This window comes from Lucilia sericata, unplaced genomic scaffold (genome assembly GCF_015586225.1).
Source record: "Lucilia sericata isolate MDLA Ls3-8-SP2 unplaced genomic scaffold, ASM1558622v1 Contig000555F_arrow, whole genome shotgun sequence".
In the NCBI taxonomy this organism is placed as follows: domain Eukaryota; kingdom Metazoa; phylum Arthropoda; class Insecta; order Diptera; family Calliphoridae; genus Lucilia; species Lucilia sericata.
In genome coordinates, this window is record NW_023994565.1 from 204,738 (window position 1) to 225,827 (window position 21,090).

Below are 21,090 nucleotides of genomic sequence, written 5' to 3' on the forward strand. Positions count from 1 at the left end.
AGTAAACAAATATGAACTTAGAAATTGCAACACTTGAGCAACTTTGCAATATAAAAACAACACCTTGCAACCCTTGTAAATGCTAAATGAAATCATCATTTCGCAACCTGCAACAACTAAAACCAAGCAAATCAGATATATTTTTCAGCATTTTTATTTCTACTTGATATTTGTTTTAATGCCCTTGTAAACATTGTAAAAGTAGCAATTTTAAGGAAATATGTTGCTGTTTGCTAGAATATGACAATGAACTAATATTAATATTAACATTTATAACACTAAAACTACTTTACAAGGCTAAAGTCATACCCTTGTAAACCTTGTAAAAGCATAAGCAGTAAAGAAAAACATAATTTTCGAAATCTGCAGCAATAGATAATGTAAAATTTTATGTTGCAACACTTGAGCAACTTTGCAAGACTTAAAACATTATATTGTAAACCTTGTAAATTTACCAAGAGTAAAAAAAGTCATAATTTTTTAAAACTACAACCTACTTTTATTTAAGTTAAAGGAAATTCAATCAATTCCGAATCAACTACACTTCTGCCCTTAAAATATTTCTTATATAATCAGACCTCTATGGGTTAATTCTTATTAGGTTTAGTAGCTCTACAATAACAAAAAATAAAATTTATTTTCACTATTCAAACAGAAAAAAAACGTATGCAACATTATTTTGCAAAGAGTATTTTCATCAAGAGAGCAAACACGGAGAGAAAACGAACAATGTAAACAAAATAAGAAATATGGAGTAAATATAAACATGTTGCTAGAGTGTTCAAAAATAACATGTTGCTGGAAAATGTTTACTAAACAAAAAGTGTATAAGAATGTTGTAAAGAAAATTATAATGATTTATTATTCAAAATTTTATAAACGCTTAATAATTTATATGTCAAAATCATTCAATTTGATTGATTATTAAACTTGGTTTAGTTTTATTATTGTTATATATATGTTGTTGCTGTGAAAAGATTAGAGTTTAAGTACAATGTTTATAAAGTTTATAGAAGAGTAAGATCTTGAAATTCTTGAAATCGAATTTATCATAGTAAAGCGAAAACAAAAATATTTTGCGACAAAATGTTTATAGAACACAAACGAGTAAAAATTAGCAGACTACATAACACTCTATAGACTTCTCCATATATGGAACTCTAGACTGACTTATAGGTGGTACTAAAGTCTACTCTATAAACGAGACTATGGACTAGAAGATACTATAAAGTACTCTTAAATTAGACTAGTTTACAGACTAGACTATAGACTAGACTATACACTAGACTATAGACTAGACTATAGACTAGACTATAGACTAGACTATAGACTAGACTATAGACTAGACTATAGACTAGACTATAGACTAGACTATAGACTAGACTATAGACTAGACTATAGACTAGACTATAGACTAAACTATAGACTAGACTATAGACTAGACTATAGACTATACTATAGACTAGACTATAGACTAGACTATAGACTAGACTATAGACTAGACTATAGACTATAGACTAGACTATAGACTAGACTATAGACTAGACTATAGACTAGACTATAGACTAGACTATAGACTAGACTATAGACTAGACTATAGACTAGACTATAGACTAGACTATAGACTAGACTATAGACTAGACTATAGACTAGACTATAGACTAGACTATAGACTAGACTATAGACTAGACTATAGACTAGACTATAGACTAGACTATAAACTAGACTAGACTATAGACTAACTAGAGACTAGACTATAGACTAGACTATAGACTAGACTATAGACTAGACTATAGACTAGACTATAGACTAGACTATAGACTAGACTATAGACCTAGACTATAGACTAGACTATAGACTAGACTATAGACTAGACTATAGACTAGACTATAGACTAGACTATAGACTAGACTATAAACTAGACTATAGACTATAGACTAGACTATAGACTATAGACTAGACTATAGACTAGACTATAGACTAGACTAGACTAGACTATAGACTAGACTATAGACTAGACTATAGACTAGACTATAGACTAGACTATAGACTAGACTATAGACTAGACTATAGACTAGACTATAGACTAGACTATAGACTAGACTATAGACTAGACTATAGACTAGACTATAGACTAGACTATAGACTAGACTATAGACTAGACTATAGACTAGACTATAGACTAGACTATAGACTAGACTATAGACTAGACTATAGACTAGACTATAGACTAGACTATAGACTAGACTATAGACTAGACTATAGACTAGACTATAGACTAAACTATAGACTAGACTATAGACTAGACTAGACTAGACTATAGACTAGACTATAGACTAGACTATAGACTATAGACTAGACTAGACTAGACTATAGACTAGACTATAGACTAGACTATAGACTAGACTAATTATAGATTAGACTATAGACTAGACTAGAGACTAGGCTATAGACTAGACTAGACTATTTACTAGATAATATACTGAAATATAGACTAGATTATATGTTAAACTATAGACATGACTACATACTAAACTACTGAATTTTCTCTTTCGCAGTATTGGCATAGATTTTAGATAAAATTTGGTCGTGATTAGTGATCGCTCACTCTATTCTAATGTATAAAAGAATGTTCTTCTGTTTTAGGGTTTTTAGTGTTAACAAGAAAAAAACATCTTTACTTTAATTTAAAATTTATAACCCTTTTAAAGATGTTTTGATAACCCAACTACCTTTATTCTTAATTTGAGTTTGATTAATAATTACTTTGAAATTCTTCTTTTGAAACCCCTTTTTTCTTTATATCTAAACATTTTGTTAACAAACCCTACTAAAACAATCTAAAGTGTCTAAATAATCATTAGGGTCGTACAAATAATGCGTTGCCCTTAAAGACAAACACCTTTGTTTAGCCAAGGGAATCATTTTTATTTAAATATCAGGCATTATTTGCTAACACTTGTGTGTGATTATTCAAATTTTGATTATAAAATTTATCAAATTTCCCAAGAACAAACACAAACAGATCAGATGTTTGAAATGTCTTTTCATGTTTTTTTGTTAAAAGAAAAACATTTTACGCCTCATAGCCAAACAAAGAACAGAAAAGAGGGAAATAATGAAAGTGCTATCTGTCTGTTCGATCCATTCATCCGTCTGTCACTCCTCTTTGCACCAGGTAGTAGTTTTTCTTAATTATCAGTTCTTCATGATCGTGTTTGAGTTTGTTTCTTAAATTAACATATTGTTGTTGTTTTGTGGCAAGTAGCTAGTAGTAGTTGTTGTATTTATTACAATTTAGAAGGTCGTTTTAGTATTTCAATATTTTTCTTTTGTTTAAAAAAAAAACTTTATATATTCATTTAGTAGTTATTATTATCTTTATATTTCAAACACTTTTCCGTGTAAAAACAAACAATAAATGTTTAAGAACAAAAAACAAACTATCCGTAATCTAAGTATCTGTCGAATGTGTATCTTTTTGTAAAGCTGCTGCTTTACTGCTGACTTCCAGCAAGTGTAACTTAATACTTTAAATGTTCATTAATGCGTTTTACTATTTAAATTTTATTTTAGTTGTAACACACCTCTGAGTCCATAGAAACTTTGTGTCTCACCTCCTCTACCCAGAGACCACATTTCGTGGTTGCGGTTGCTTAGTTTTTAACTGATCTACACTACGTTGTTGCAGTAATGAATGAATGAATGTTTTCTGTTATAGCGATCTTTTGGTTAGATTTTTTCAGTTTCTGTGTATAAGTACGTACATATCTCCATGTATCTTAATGTATCTTTATGTTTCTCTTGTTTTTTTTCTTCCTCGATTACTTTGAAGATATGAAACGCATTAGTTTTTTTTTTGTGCATTGTTTAAAGTTGGTTTTAGATTTTGATACGTCATGCTGATAAAGACGTGTTAAAATAGAAGAAATATCTTTAAAACAAAAATTATAAAATGTATAAAAAACAGATCTATTGTTAGGAGATCACGCTGGGAGTTGGTAAGATGAATGTAAGAATCAATAGATACATTATTTGACAGATCGATAATCAAACTAATTGTTGAGAGCATCTTAAAAAGATCACGCACTGAATTTGTAAAAAGAAAACAATGATACCTTTAAAGAATTTATTAGACAGTTGGGCGTTCGAAGAGAAAACTAGATTTATGTAGAAATATCGATTTTTAAAAAGTGGAAGTGATTAGAAATTGTTACTGTTTTCTCTCAAAAAGGTAAAATTAATTTCTTATCATAGAAATAAAGCATAGACTATAATAGACTAGACTTTAGGCTAGACTATATACTAATCTATAGTGTATTCTATAGTCTAGTCTATAGTCTAGTCCATAATCTAGTCTATGGTCTAGTCTTAGTCTATTATATAGTCTATTCTATAGTCTAGTCTATAGTGTAGTCTATAGTATATGCTATAGTCGAGTCTATAGTCTATTCTATAGTCTAGTCAAGTCTATATACTAGTCTGGTTGCTAGTATATTCTAGTCTATAGTTTAGTGTATACTGCAATCTATAGCCTAATCAGAAATCACTTTTTAAAAGATTTAGAAAATCTTACATATTAAAAAATAACTTACCTTTGCTAAGATGACAAATCAAAATTCATTCATTCTCTTCTTTTTTATCAATTAATTAAACATAATTTTTTTCAAAACAGGCCATATTATTATTTCCTAACATTTTAGTTAAGAAATTTACTTATTCTTTCATTTTTTTCTTTGCTTTTATTATTTTTCTATCATTTTTATTCTTTATTTTCATTTCCATTAAATTTTAAACTTTCCCTTTAAATTCTAACGGTCGCACAATTTTAACCACTTTACAACACTATTATTAAACGCACGCATTTTATTTGTCAACACTTAAAAGCAAAAAAGTCACAAAAACAAACATAAACAAACGAACCGATTGGCAGAGAAAAATTTGCAAACTTGATGCCGCTTGTTCTTTTTACACAAATAAAACTTTAAAAAACATATTTCACAAAAAACTAACATTATATTTCGAAAATTTGCATATTTATTTATAACGGGACACACTTTTTATAATTCTCGAAGACATTTTAATATTATTTTCTTAAAAAACAAAATTACACTACACGGAGCAACAACCGATTGTAAAAAATAAAAACCGCGAACTGTCAGCTGTTACAAAAACAGAGTGGGTTAAGTGTGAGAGTGCACTATAACAGAGTTGTTTAAGTGGAATATGAAAAATAAACACAGCAAGGTGAAAGAAACGGAAATAGAGCAATGATTTGAATTATTTTGTAACGGAAACGTAAAAAGTTTGAAAAAGAAATGTATTTAGCGCTAAACAGTTTGAATTTTTGAATTTTTTTTTAATATAATTGTGTTTGAATTATGATTCTCTGAGAATTTAATAAGAAAACTGAAAATTGATTAAATTTTTGCAATTTTTTATACATTTTAAAAAACATTGTTATTTCAATGGTAAAAATTTCTTTATTTTTTATTAAAAATTTAAAATAATACAACTTTGTATAACAAACAAAACCCCAGTTTATAAAACAAACACAAAATTAACAAAGAAAAATAAATAAATTATTAAGAAAATTATTTTAAAATAAATTTACAACTAAATTAAATTTCAAAAAGCCATTTAAATTACCTAAAATGCAAAAAAGTACAAATTCTTTAAAAATTGGAAACATATGTAAATAAATAAAAGTAGTAATTTTGAAATGCATTGGCATCACTTTAAACTTTTGACATAAAGCAGAGATGCCAATTTTGCATTTTTACTTAAGTAACTTTTTTCTAAAATGAAAATTTTTAAACTATAAATATCAAATAATAACACATTTTTAAATTAATTTCAAGATCCCGGAATATTAGATCCCCTAAAATTTAAAGTTTTGCCTTAATAGTCGTGTTAGTTTTCCCCAAATTCTCTTCTATACTCTTTACCCCTTGAGGCTGTTCTTCCAAGGGCAGCAGATTCCCAGTAGCAAATATATTTTTAGGATCCAATTGTTGTTTAGTGGCTTTATAGAGATTTGCTCCCGTTTGTGTTATAGTTTTCGTATACCATTGTGAACGTATTTTACCCACACCATGATGATGTGAGAGTGAACCACCACAGGCCAATATCTCGTCTCTGGCACCATTTTCTATGTGTTCGAATAGTTCGACAGGATTGGAGAAACCCTTATAGTTAAATGCAAAATAGAAATAAACACAGGCACCGGCATCATAGGTTTGGGTGACGCGGCAGGAAATGGAGAAGTGGTGAATGCTTTTGGCATGACATTCCTGGAAAAGAAATTCGTAAAAATTTTATCATATTGCTTTTATCACGACTAGACCAAAGTCCGGAATATAGACAAAACTATAGCCTGCACTACTTCTTAAGATATTCTTTAATTCTCAATAATTTTTCTTACCAATTCTATGCGCTTTTTAACATTTTCACATAAACTGTAGCAACGATCCCAGGGCACTGAAGTCTCAAATGATTCAGCTACTATATCGTACAGCAAAGCCAAATCCTGAAACAGAATATAACCAGTGTTAGAAAAACTACGTTGCTACCAAGTATTATATTATTGCTCTAACTACTGCTCCAAACAATTGTCTGAAGTTGTAGCAGTAGCATTTGTTTTGTTTTATAATCATACGTTTCTAAAACTTTTGCTACTTATAAAAAAGTAAATCTCAAAATATAGCAGTAGTAATAAAACAGTAGCAGTAGAAATAGTTCTAAATAAAACATAAACTACAAATGGAGTAGTAGCTTAAAAAAAGAAATAATTTTATTGCTACTTTTGATAAGTAGCAATAGAAATATTTTCTACAAGTTGATCGTTCTATTGCTACCAAATTATTGAAGTAGCAATAGAATAAAACAAAAAACTTCGACAAAAAAAATAAACTAACAAATAAACATATCCCAACGGGAAAAAGATTCAGTATAGGGGCCTTACTAAGGGCATTTTTCTATAGACACAAGTACATTCAGCCGCATTGCAAAATCGTTTCAATTTTACATGCTTACTTAAAAAGGCCTGTAGATGGTCTTCCGTTAAAGGCTTTTTAGAAGATTTTCAGTCGAAGGATTTGTAAAATGGCCTTATAAGAAATTACATAATTAATTATACAATAGAATTTATAAAATTGTATAAAGTAAATTTTCATACAAAATTTGATACATAATCCTTTGATAAATGTGCATGAATCCTTTTAGTAGAGGAAACAAAGTCCTCCTAGAATATCTTTTGCGAAAAGGCAATGAGAAACCTTTATAATATGTAAATATGTCTTAGAAGGCCCACGAATCGAAGTCCTAGCATTTTTCCCCGCTGATTGTGCCTTTTTTCTGAATGTCGTAATTTTTTTTTTTTCGTATTTTAATAAAATTTTTATTTTTTATGCTACCAGAATTTAGGTAGCATTGCTACCAAAATTTTGGTAGCATTGCTACTTTATTTAGGTAGCAGTTGCTACCAAATTTTTGATTGTTGAAAAATATAATATCGTTTATTGCTACTTCAGGAAAATATTTACTGCTACTATTTGAAGTATTCAACTGCTACATTGAAACATTTATATACCAATGACTTTACTACTGCTATCAAACTTTTTATTTTTTTGCTACATTTATAACTACTGCTACCAAAATCTAAAGGTAGCAGTAGTAATAGTAAATGATTTGCTGCTAGTTTTTGAACATTTTCTAACTACAAAAGTAGTTATTTTTCGTTACTACAGCTACTTGTAGTCTAGTTTTTTAAACACTGAATATAACAAATTACTCTCTATATATATACAACTCTCTCTCTCTCTCTCGGTTTACTTACCCTCATATAAGCTATAACAAAAGTCATTATATAACCTCTTTCACCATTTTGACCACCACCGGAAAATCCTTTATGCTTTTTCGCAATATTGATAATCAAGGACTCTTGCCTATCTACATCGTCGGCTTCTCCCTCGAATAGTAATGTGGCGGCACAAATTTTGGTCAGATCCAAACATTTTACCATCGTAAGATATTTCTTTTTGAATGCATCCTTTAAGTCCTCACGCCAACCTTTTACTGGTTTCAAACTTTGACCCATAATAAATTGATTGTTATCCATTAAACGTACCGAGGCGGGTTGACAACGACGTTCGGCCACTTCACGCATAAAGCCCACACCACTTTCGAAATCGGGGAATACCAAAGAGTTGTAGCGTTTAACGGGCGGTAAGGGTCTTACTTTTAAAACCACCTCAGTGATAACACCCAATGTACCCTCGGAACCCATAATGACATGATTAAAATCTGGACCACAAGAAATACGAGGAGCCGTACATTCTCGATCCAACACTCCAGCAGGTGTCACCAATTTCACTCTTACCACTAGATCTTCTATGTTGCCATAAACATTTTTCTTCATGCCCGAAGCTCGTGTGGCCACCCAACCACCTAAAGTGGAGAATTCATAACTGTCCGGCTCATGGCCCACTGTAAGGCCTTCTTTACGCAATATATTTTCCAAATCCTGACCCGCTATACCAGCCTCAAAACATACTGTTAGATTTTTTCTATTCAACCACAACATACGATTCATTTGCGAGGTATCCAATATACAAATCATACGTTGCTCCTGTTGAGGACAAGTAGTAGCTCCCGATACCGAGGTACCACCACCATAGGGTAACACTACCACATTATGCTTATGAGCCAGGGCAACTAATTTCTCTACTTCCGAGTGATTATTGGGCCAGGTCACTACATCGGGTATTCTTTGAAATTTATTATGACTTAAATAGTAAATGTCGTGTAACGTCTGACCATGACATCTTACAAAACGATCTATACCCTCTTGACTATAGGAAATTTCGGTTTCATGTAGTTCTTGCAGAAAATCTGTATTAACGGTGGGTCTTGGATATTCTTGGGGTAGCATAGGTTTGGGTATATTGTCATAAACGGTGATGTTGAAAGTACTTAAAACCCAATCGGTGAAATAGGGTAAGGCAGCACCTTCCAGGGGATATCTGAAATGTGGTTAAAATTAATGAAAATCGGATAATGGACTAGTCTATAGATTAACTACGCTATAGACTATGCTATAGACTAGAATATGGACTATAGAGTAGACTTTAATCTGGACTATATAGTAGACTATATGTAGTATAGAGTAGACTATAATCTGGACTATAGTATAGATTATAGTCTGGACTATAGAGTAGACTTTAGTCTGGACTATAGAGTAGACTATAGTCTGGACTATAGGGTAGACTATAGTCTGGACTATAGGGTAGACTATAGTCTGGACTATAGGGTAGACTATAGTCTGGACTATAGGGTAGACTATAGTCTGGACTATAGGGTAGACTATAGTCTGGACTATAGAGTAGACTATAGTCTGGACTATAGAGTAGACTATAGTCTGGACTATAGAGTAGACTATAGTCTGGACTATAGAGTAGACTATAGTCTGGACTATAGAGTAGACTATAGTCTGGACTATAGAGTAGACTATAGTCTGGACTATAGAGTAGACTATAGTCTGGACTATAAAGTACACTATAGTCTTGACTATAGTCTCAAATTTAGAGTAGACTATAGTCTGGACTTTAGAGGAGACTATATTCTGTACTATAAAGTAGACTATAGTCTGGACTATAGAGTAGACTATAGTCTGGACTATAGAGTAGACTATAGTCTGGACTATAGAGTAGACTATAGTCTGGACTATAGAGTAGACTATAGTCTGGACTATAGAGTAGACTATAGTCTGGACTATAGAGTAGACTATAGTCTGGACTATAGAGTAGACTATAGACTAGCCTATAGTCTTGACTATAGAGTAGCCTATAGTCTGGACTATAGAGTAGCCTATAGTCTGGACTATAGAGTAGACTATAGTCTGGACTATAGAGTATACTGTAGTCTGGACTATAGGGTAGACTATAGTCTGGACTATAGAGTAGTCTATAGAATAGACTATAGTCTGGACTACAGAATTGACTATAGTGTGGACTTTGGAGTAGACTACAGTCTGGACTATAGATTAGACTATAGTCTGGACTATAGAATTAACTATAGTCTGGACTATAGAATTAACTATAGTGTGGACTATAGAGTAGACTATAGTCTGGACTATAGAGTCGATTATAGTCTGGACTATAGTGTAGACTATAGTCTGCAGTAAAGAGTAGATGTTTACACTTACCTATCGCCACGAAAATGTATGATATTATTTTTAACATAAAATTCGGAATCCTTATAACCCCAACCATACCACTTGAGAACGTCTTGCCTGTAAAAGAATTTGTTCGAAAAATGGGTCAATTTCAAAATTTTTTTTTTGCAAACACTTAAGTAAATAAAAACCACCCCTCCAGCCGAGAAATAATACAAAAAATACAAAAATGTGTATGTGTTAGCTCGTGCCTTTGAGGGGGTGTGTTCGTTATATGGTTTTATTACTGGTACTGGAAACAAACCTTCTTTTGGGGAACACACCATTAACATCCTTTGATAGACGTTCATCTAAAGTTATGGACGCCTTAAAGGCGCCTTGTGATTTCTGTTGTTTGTTTTCTTTGTTATTTATTACATTAATTGTTAAATCCTTTTCCGTTTTATTAATATAATTAATACATTTATTATTAGCAGCCATTATTTAAGTTTCTAGTGTTGTGATTTCTATTAAAGATTTTCCTTGTTATTTATCGATTTTTAGCCACACAACACTGGTTTTCTTCTTTTTTTATAAGGATTTATTAAAGGATTTTTCTTTTGGCATTTAGTTGTTAGTTTTGTAATTATTATAAAATTTTCTAGTTATTAAATTAATTATTAATAATTTATATAAGTTTTTTTATTTATTTATGTTTATTTTCTATTAGAATTGTATGTTTTTATTTAGATTTTATTGTAATTATAAATGTTTAGCTAAATTTTTGACAGCTTTCTTTAACAACTTGTCTATTCCAACTGCCAGACAATAAAATATCAAGGGGGTTTATTTCGGTCGAAATGTTCTATATAAAATAGCAACAACAACAACATGACACACTCGACAAAATCACTCATACGTTCACTCACTCAATGTAATGTAGTTCTCTGCATAGTGGAGGATACATAGAGCAGAAACCTCGCATAAAAAAGCTAATACATACAAAAACGTTTGATTTTGTTTTCAAATTCACAGTTTATTTACTAAACATTTGCAACACTTATTAGTTTTATGTCACTAGTCCTAAGAATCCTTGTCAGCAGAGTTACCCCTCTTGCTCTATAAATGTATTTCTGTTATTTAAGAGGGAGCAAATTCACCCAGAGAGAGTTTGAGTGGACTTTTATTTAAATCAAAAATTTGAGTTGTTTTATTACAATTTTTACTTTATTTTATTACAAAAATTTATTGTATTATATTTTTTATAAAATATACAAAATTTTATTGTTACTTAACCCCTTGCTTGTAAAATTTTATGTAAATTGTTTGATTTTTGCAGAGAATTTTGTTTTGGTTTTATTTTGCGCGCGCATTGTTTTTGCAAATGGATTTTTACATAAAATTTTTGCCGGTATGTGGTGCAATTTCTTGTTGTCTTCCCTCTTTCTTGTTTTCTTCTCTTCTTTTTTTTAAATTCGTGCACGTTTTAGCAAATATGTATTAAATGGATTACAATAAAAACCACAGACGAAAAGCAACAAAACGCTTCTTTTCAGACATTCGTTTTGAAAATGGAGGGGCGAATAATATTCAAAAACTAAGAACATTTAAGAGAACTGAACTAGAACTGAACTAGAACTGAACTAGAACTGAACTAGAACTGAACTAGAACTGAACTAGAACTGAACTAGAACTGAACTAGAACTGAACTAGAACTGAACTAGAACTGAATTAGAACTGAACTAGAACTGAACTAGAACTGAACTAGAACTGAACTGGAACTGAACTAGAACTGAACTAGAACTGAACTAGAACTGAACTAGAACTGAACTAGAACTGAACTAGAACTGAACTAGAACTGAACTAGAACTGAACTAGAACTGAACTAGAACTGAACTAGAACTGAACTAGAACTGAACTAGAACTGAACTAGAACTGAACTAGAACTGAACTAGAACTGAACTAGAACTGAACTAGAACTGAACTAGAACTGAACTAGAACTGAACTATAACTGAACTAGATTTGAACTAGAACTGAACTAGAACTGAACTAAAACTGAACTAGAACTGAACTAGAACTGAACTAGAACTGAATTAGAACTGAACTAGAACTGAACTAAAACTGAACTAGAACTGAACTAGAACTGAACTAGAACTGAACTAGAACTGAATTAGAACTAGAACTGAACTAGAACTGAACTAGAACTAACTGAACTGAACTAGAACTGAACTAGAACTGAACTAGAACTGAACTAGAACTGAACTAGAACTGAACTAGAACTGAACTGAACTAGAACTGAACTAAAACTGAACTAGAACTGAACTAGAACTGAACTGAACTAGAACTGAACTAGAACTGAACTAGAACTGAACTAGAACTGAACTAGAACTGAACTAGAACTGAACTAGAACTGAACTAGAACTGAACTAGAACTGAACTAGAACTGAACTAGAACTGAACTAGAACTGAACTATAACTGAACTAGATTTGAACTAGAACTGAACTAGAACTGAACTAAAACTGAACTAGAACTGAACTATAACTGAACTAGATTTGAACTAGAACTGAACTAAAACTGAACTAGAACTGAACTAGAACTGAATTAGAACTAGAACTGAACTAGAACTGAACTATAACTGAACTAGAACTGAACTAGAACTGAACTGAACTAGAACTGAACTAAAACTGAACTAGAACTGAACTAGAACTGAACTGAACTAGAACTGAACTAGAACTGAACTAGAACTGAACTAGAACTGAACTAGAACTGAACTAGAACTGAACTAGAACTGAACTAGAACTGAACTAGAACTGAACTAGAACTGAACTAGAACTGAACTACAACTGAACTAGAACTGAACTAGAACTGAACTAGAACTGAACTAGAACTGAACTAGAACTGAACTAGAACTGAACTAGAACTGAACTAGAACTGAACTAGAACTGAACTAGAACTGAATTAGAACTGAACTATATCTGAACTAGAAATGAAATAGAACTGAATTTTGTTTAATTGTCCTGATTTGATTAAACGTCCTTTTTTACTCCCCTTTTTTTTGAGGGTTAAAATCATACTTTTTTGTACCGTTATTACGAATTCATGAAAATGACAAATGTAAATGTTGGTGTGAGTATTGCTGTTTAAGAGTGTTAACTGGATTACGGTCATGTGTTAACAAGGATGGGAAATTGACATTTTTAAAAATAAAAAATTACTTTTTGTAAAAGCTTAACCTACTTCACTAAAGGGTTGAAGTTTAAATTTATAAAAACTATATAATTACATTATTTAAAGATTATGGTAAAACGTTTAGTAAATATTGAATAAATATAACAGTATTTTTTAACAAATTTCGCAATTTTTATTTAATTACTTTAACAAGTAATTAAAACAATCTAAAACAATAATAATATACATATGTATATGTATGTAGCTTTTTTTTATTATTTTTGTACTATAATGACAAATATTATGGGTAATAATTATTTTAGAGCTTGTAAAACTAAAATTTACTTAAATAATTATTAAACTTTAGAGTAACTTTCAAAACGTGCTGGATTAAAATTTTTATTTGCTTTTAAGATTAACACACAATTTAAAGAATTTAAACTAGAATGAAATAAAACAAAAGATTTTTAAAAATTATCCGAAAGAATTTGACCTTTTATTCCAGAAAGTACTTTTTCAATGATTCAAAATACTCAATTTCTCCAACTCTGCTTAAAACAGACAATGTGTCTAAAATGGTTTTAACACTCAAAAGGGGTGGGTTGGTTAGTTGAGTCAAACATGGGTTATAAAAATAAATAAAACAGGGTGGAAAAAACCCCCCAAAAAAACAATTGTTACAATTTTAAGACATAACACTCGAAATTACAAATAATTAATTGCAGCAGATAGAAATAACACTCAAAATTTCAAACCATTAAACACATGTGTTGAGAATTATAACTTTATGGGAATTTTAAAACATGTAGTCCATATTAATTATTAAAAAAATAACACACAAAAACGAAACAATTATAAGTTATAAATAATAGTTGGAATAAATAGATTTGAGGTTACGAAGAAAAAAAGGATAACTGTTAATTAAAACGCACTTGAAATTAAAAATAAAACACGCAATAATAAAAATATATATTTAGTAATTTGAAAATTTATTTATATATTTTTTTAATTATTTATGCTTTTTATTTAATTTGTCTTTTCCATTTTATTTTGTTTTAATTTCGTTTTCAAATTTCCGTTTTGAAAAATGACTGTTACTTTGACAACGCGTTAATTACTACTGCTGCATTGATTCAAAATTTGCCAACTGCATTCATCACTCATCTATTTGCAATTTTATTTGTCAATATTTTTTATTTATTATTTACATTTAGTTACATCTCTTTATAATATTATGCATTTAGTGAATTTTTTTGTAAATAAATAAATAAACTTCCTAGCAAATAAAATTAACCAAAATAAATAAAAAGCTCAATAAGGGTATAATTTTGAAAAACACTTTAAATCATTTGAAAAAATTTTCAAAACGAAATAGTTTTAGAAACTAGAAAAATAAGGAGAGACAAAGAAAAGTGTATAAATTTATGGAAAATATAAAATTTTTTTTAAAAAACTTAATAGAACTGAACTAGAACTGAACTATAACTAAACTAGAACTAAACTAGAACTGAACTAGAACTGAACTAGAACTGAACTAGAACTGAACTAGAACTGAAACTAGAACTGAACTAGAACTGAACTAGAACTGAACTAGAACTGACTAGAACTGAACTAGAACTGAACTAGAACTGAACTAGAACTGAACTAGAACTGAACTAGAACTGAACTAGAACTGAACTAGAACTGAACTAGAACTGAACTAGAACTGAACTAGAACTGAACTAGAACTGAACTAGAACTGAACTAGAACTGAACTAGAACTGAACTAGAACTGAACTAGAACTGAACTAGAACTAGAACTAGAACTAGAACTAGAACTGAACTAGAACTAGAACTAGAACTGAACTAGAACTGAACTAGAACTGAACTAGAACTGAACTAGAACTGAACTGAACTAGAACTGACAGAACTGAACTAGAACTGAACTAGAACTGAACTAGAACTGAACTAGAACTGAACTAGAACTGAACTAGAACTGAACTAGAACTGAACTAGAACTGAACTAGAACTGAACTAGAACTGAACTAGAACTGAACTAGAACTGAACTAGAACTGAACTAGAACTGAACTAGAACTGAACTAGAACTGAACTAGAACTGAACTAGAACTGAACTAGAACTGAACTAGAACTGAACTAGAACTGAACTAGAACTGAACTAGAACTGAACTAGAACTGAACTAGAACTGAACTAGAACTGAACTAGAACTGAACTAGAACTGAACTAGAACTGAACTAGAACTGAACTAGAACTGAACTAGAACTGAACTAGAACTGAACTAGAACTGAACTAGAACTGAACTAGAACTGAACTAGAACTGAACTAGAACTGAACTAGAACTGAACTAGAACTGAACTAGAACTGAACTAGAACTGAACTAGAACTGAACTAGAACTGAACTAGAACTGAACTAGAACTGAACTAGAACTGAACTAGAACTGAACTAGAACTGAACTAGAACTGAACTAGAACTGAACTAGAACTGAACTAGAACTGAACTAGAACTAGAACTGAACTAGAACTGAACTAGAACTAGAACTGAACTAGAACTGAATTAGAACTGAACTTGAACTGAACTTGAACTGAACTAGAACTGAACTAGAACTGAACTAGAACTGAACTAGAACTGAACTAGAACTGAACTAGAACTGAACTAGAACTGAACTAGAACTGAACTAGAACTGAACTAGAACTGAACTAGAACTGAACTAGAACTGAACTAGAACTGAACTAGAACTGAACTAGAACTGAACTAGAACTGAACTAGAACTGAACTAGAACTGAACTAGAACTGAACTAGAACTGAACTAGAACTGAACTAGAACTGAACTAGAACTGAACTAGAACTGAACTAGAACTGAACTAGAACTGAACTAGAACTGAACTAGAACTGAACTAGAACTGAACTAGAACTGAACTAGAAATGAACTAGAACTGAACCAGAACTGAACCAGAACTGAACTAGAACTGAACTAGAACTGAACTAGAACTGAACCAGAACTGAACTAGAACTGAACTAGAACTGAACTAGAACTGAACTAGAACTGAACTAGAACTGAACTAGAACTGAACTAGAACTGAACTAGAACTGAACTAGAACTGAACTAGAACTGAACTAGAACTGAACTAGAACTGAACTAGAACTGAACTAGAACTAGAACTGAACTGAACTGAACTAGAACTGAACTAGAACTGAACTAGAACTGAACTAGAACTGAACTAGAACTGAACTAGAACTGAACTAGAACTGAACTAGAACTGAACTAGAACTGAACTAGAACTGAACTAGAACTGAACTAGAACTGAACTTGAACTGAACTTGAACTGAACTAGAACTGAACTAGAACTGAACTAGAACTGAACTAGAACTGAACTAGAACTGAACTAGAACTGAACTAGAACTGAACTAGAACTGAACTAGAACTGAACTAGAACTGAACTAGAGAACTAGAACTGAACTGAACTGAACTAGAACTGAACTAGAACTGAACTAGAACTGAACTAGAACTGAACTAGAACTGAACTAGAACTGAACTAGAACTGAACCAGAACTGAACCAGAACTGAACTAGAACTGAACTAGAACTGAACTAGAACTGAGCTGAACTATAATTTACTCTATTGTCTGGTCTAGTCTATAGACTAGCCCATAGTGTTGTCTATAGTGTAGTCAATAGTCTAGTCTACAGATTAGTCTTGTAAATAGTCTAATCTATACTTTAGTCAATAGTCTAATTTATAGACTATTCTTTATTCAAGTCTAAAGTTTCGTTTTTGGTCATTATATTTCCTTATCAAATAAATCTAGTTCCACTGTACCTATGCATGATTTCCGCTTATAAATATTTTGTTTTTTTTTTATGCTGTCTCCACTATTCAAAAACCGCCTGACTGGGTCTTTAACATCATCTATCAAATAAAAACAATACATCTCACTAAATATTGTGCAAATTACAAATGTCTTACTTGTTTAAGTAAAAAAAAAATTAAAACAAATAAAATATTTTACATCACAGACTTGATTTAAGGTAAATAGGTGTAAAATGTTGTTGCTATTGTTGATGTTTGTAAACTTACATATAATTTTCAATAGGTTATTGAATATACATATTTTTTGTGTCATTATTTAAAACGTGCTGTAAGTTATAACAATAACTTAGAAAAAAATTTTTAAGTTAAGTATAATTGCAATTCAAGTTTAATTTGAATGCTACTTGGGAGGGCAGAAGCTGGAACTAAATAGAATAGAATAATAAAATATTTATTTAAATCTATCGTAAACAATTCAAACTTAAACACGCAATTAAAACACAAAGAAATTTGTAGTTTATAATTGAGTGAAAAATCAATGTTGAATAATTTCAAGAATAAAATTTAAAATAAATAATTTAAGTTAACAATTTTAATGAGAATTTCTGTTTATTAATGTTTGGGAAATAGTGAGTTTTAAATAAAACCGTTATTACCAACTTATCTAATTTTTTAAACAACCCTGTTTATTTTTGGTTATGATTACTAAACACAACTTTCCACTCTTGCTCTCTCTCTCAAGCACATGTTTATGTGTTGACATTTCTTGTTCTAGCAAAACAATAACAAAAAGTAAACATTTAACAACAAGTGCTACATTTCACCAGAATTTTCTTAAAAATTAAGAAAATTTCCTATAATTTAAAGATTTTTATATAAAAAATTAACGAAAAAATGTTAAGTGAAGAAGAGGTAGCTAAAAAAGAATGGACCGAACAGGAACGTTTAGAATTAGCGGCGAAATTAGATGCCGATTTGGATGCTTTCATAGATGGTTTGGAAAAGAAACGCTATGAAGAGGGCTGGCCCGAGGATCGTTGGCAAGAGGTAAATTTCTGCTAAATATACAATAAACTAATAATTGTAATGAGTTTTTTGTTTGCAAAGGAAATGGATAAACATCCCTTCTTTATGAAAAAAGCTCCCCAGCCGGGTGATGAGGTACATCCCATGTTTGAGGGTCTGCAAAAGCTTAAATATGATCCGGAAGAGAATACTGCTGAAGATTTAGCTTTGAATTATAAAGAAGATGGTAATTTCTATATGAAACATAAAAAGTTTCGCATGGCCATTTATAGTTTCACAGAGGGTCTTAAGGCGAAATGTGAAAAGCCCGAGGTACAAGCTGTTTTGTATAATAATAGATCAGCAGCTCATTTCTTTTTAAAGAATTATAGGTATAAAGCTTTAATAAACCCAGTAACAGCAAATTTCTTACTAATTCTCTTCCTTTTTAAGATCCGCCTTAGCTGATGCCCAAAAGGCCTTAGAATACAAACCCGACTACACTAAAGCACGCTGGCGTGCTGCACAATGTGCTTTTGAGCTGGAACGTTTTGACGTGTGCTCTCAAATATGTGATGAAATTTTGGAATTAGATGCTGATGATAAAAATGCTCAGGAGTTATTGAAAAAGAATAAATTGCGCAAATTGGAAAAGGAACGCAATGAACGTAAGGAGGCTGCAGAGAAAAAGAAAAAAGCTCAACGTTATCATCGTTTGTGTAATGCTCTTGAAGAGCGTCAAGTTAAATTCGATGATCAAAGGCCGGGCAAGCTGGTTATAACGGAAGAATTATTAAAACCTAAATTTCTACCTTTAGAAGATTATCCCGTTCACTTGGACGAGGATAATAAGACCTTAGTATGGCCAGCGGCATTTTCTTATCCAGAATTTTTATACAGTGATTTCCAGCAACAATTGTCGGAGGAGGCAACGTAAGTAGACAGTCCATTTTTATGCTGCAACACATTCTTTAAACTAGTTCTAATATTTTGTATGAAAAACTGTTATCTATCATCTAGATAAATCTAATATTTTTTTATATCTTTTTTTAAAATTTTCTAGAATGGCCGATGTTGTAGATTCCCTATTTTCTGAACCCTTACCTTTGGATAAAACTAATAGCTATCGTCCTGACTCCGTCAATGTTTATTATGAAAATCGTAAAGTGGGTTGTGTCCATAAGGTGGATTTGAATAAAACTATTAAGGAAATTATACAAGAAAAGGGGTAAAATAAAAAACTTATTGTTTTATTTAGAAACTCTATTAATTTCCGTTCTATTTTAGTTTCTTTGTTACTGGCGGCTCTTTACTGTTCTATATTGTACCCAAAAATTCCCGAGTGGAACAGGAATTTATACACGCGGAAAGAAGATGTTTTCTTAAATAGAAAAATTAACTAACAAAATATTTTTAGATTTCCAGACAAATTTATATAAATTTTAGGAATAAATTTTATAAATACTAAGTCAATTCTTTAACTTTTAGTTAATAACATTCTAATGGAAGGCTAACACTTTCTAAAGGAAGCCAATAACTTTCAAAAGGAAGCCTTAAACTTTTTGCAGAATGTTTATTTTTAAATATTTCAAGGTATTTGAAAATCATATATGATTTATATATTTGTATGTTTAACCAATATTTTTTCCATTTTAGTTTGGATGCAATCATATTATGCAATGTTGCTTGCAGTGGTGCAGTAATATATAATCCAAATACAATTTCTCAATTACAATCTCTTATTGTTCTTAATAAATACATTTTTATAACACGATCTCAAAAATTTTCTACGATAAGCTACAGATATATCAAAACAAAAGTTTTTATCTCAGAAATTAGCCCGTCTGCCGGTTCAACGTACCGGAATGACAGGAATTATTTGTCCAAGGGCTGTCAACTTTAACAACAACTATACAACCTCAGAAAATGTAGAAATGTTACAAAAAATTTCTAATGGAAACAAACAACTTATAAAGTGGTTAAAAATAGGTATTTGAAAAAACCATTTAGTAAATTGCATTTCTATCATTTATATTGTGATTTTCATTTTAGATTTAAAGAGTCTCCTTGTAAGCTGATGTAACCAATGGTCCAGTATTTAAAAATCTACAAATTTTACAATAGCAATCTCTTATTGTTCTTAATAAATGTGAAGTATAAATAAAAACCCCAACAATTTCTCAAAGGAGCTGTTATTCCGAGGTCATACTCGCCAAATATTTACTGATCTGTCACATCTATATCAAATGGATGTTTTATTTTCCCCAGGGAACAATTTTCGCCAATAGAATTATATTCAGGACTAGATATTTTCAACTCAAAAAGTTAACACACACATGTTTTGTTACCAAAAAGAAGCATTTCTTTATTCAATACAAAGTTTATATTTAATTTAAGTATATGTATGTATAAAATGTTTATATATATTTAATATTATTATTACAACAATTAAGCAAAAGTCGCATTTATAAGTATATTCCATAATTAAAAAGCTTCAAAATAGTTATTTCTTTTTTAAAAAACTATAATTTATGCTAATAGTTTTTTGTTTTGTTATTTCAATAAAAGCATTATTAATATGAGTACTTTTTTCTCAAATTGGTGGTAATCATTATTGTTTACGAGCATTAATTTTTTTTATAAGTCTTGTTGGTTAAGTTAATATATTTTTAAATAATACTGTTTTTATTAGCTTTAATAGAGTATTAGCTTTTAGTTATTAAAAAATATTTTTATAAATTAAATAATTTTGATATGTTTAGTTTAAAGTATTTAAAAAGCCTTAAAATTTTGTAGGTTTTTATAGAAATTTAGAATTTAGCAACATAACATTTAAAATAGTTTAACAAGCATTTATTTTAAAATTCAACAACTAATTAATTTTTAAATTTAGTAAGTTTTTTAACTAAAATTCCAAAAGGATTTTTCTAAAACTCGTTATGTATAATGTTTTA

General features: G+C 30.4%; 2 protein-coding genes across 4 annotated transcripts; one reads left to right on the forward strand and one right to left on the reverse strand.

The window, feature by feature from the left end:
* Window positions 1–5,470: 5,470 nt before the first annotated feature.
* LOC119606163 (alkyldihydroxyacetonephosphate synthase) lies at window positions 5,471–14,562 on the reverse strand. Of its 3 annotated transcripts, none has more exons than XM_037959564.1 (6): window positions 14,256–14,562; window positions 10,479–10,814; window positions 10,205–10,291; window positions 7,838–9,023; window positions 6,425–6,529; window positions 5,621–6,293 (listed from the first exon to the last, which is right to left on the reverse strand). In XM_037959564.1, the coding sequence occupies exons 2-6, from the start codon at window positions 10,652–10,654 to the stop codon at window positions 5,889–5,891; spliced, it is 1,959 nt and encodes a 652-aa protein (XP_037815492.1). In that variant the 5' UTR covers window positions 10,655–10,814; window positions 14,256–14,562; the 3' UTR covers window positions 5,621–5,888. The 3 variants fall into 3 exon arrangements, with proteins under 3 accessions (XP_037815490.1, XP_037815492.1, XP_037815491.1); XM_037959563.1 differs by having other exon boundaries at window positions 14,079–14,259; XM_037959562.1 differs by lacking the exon at window positions 14,256–14,562 and having other exon boundaries at window positions 5,471–6,293; window positions 10,479–11,343.
* Window positions 14,563–17,879: 3,317 nt separating this feature from the next.
* Window positions 17,880–19,609, forward strand: LOC119606170 (DNA polymerase interacting tetratricopeptide repeat-containing, protein of 47 kDa). The gene is made up of 5 exons (XM_037959571.1): window positions 17,880–18,178; window positions 18,239–18,528; window positions 18,590–19,069; window positions 19,200–19,364; window positions 19,424–19,609. Exons 1-5 carry the CDS (start codon window positions 18,026–18,028, stop codon window positions 19,524–19,526), a joined length of 1,191 nt encoding a protein of 396 aa, XP_037815499.1. The 5' UTR covers window positions 17,880–18,025; the 3' UTR covers window positions 19,527–19,609.
* Window positions 19,610–21,090: the final 1,481 nt, after the last annotated feature.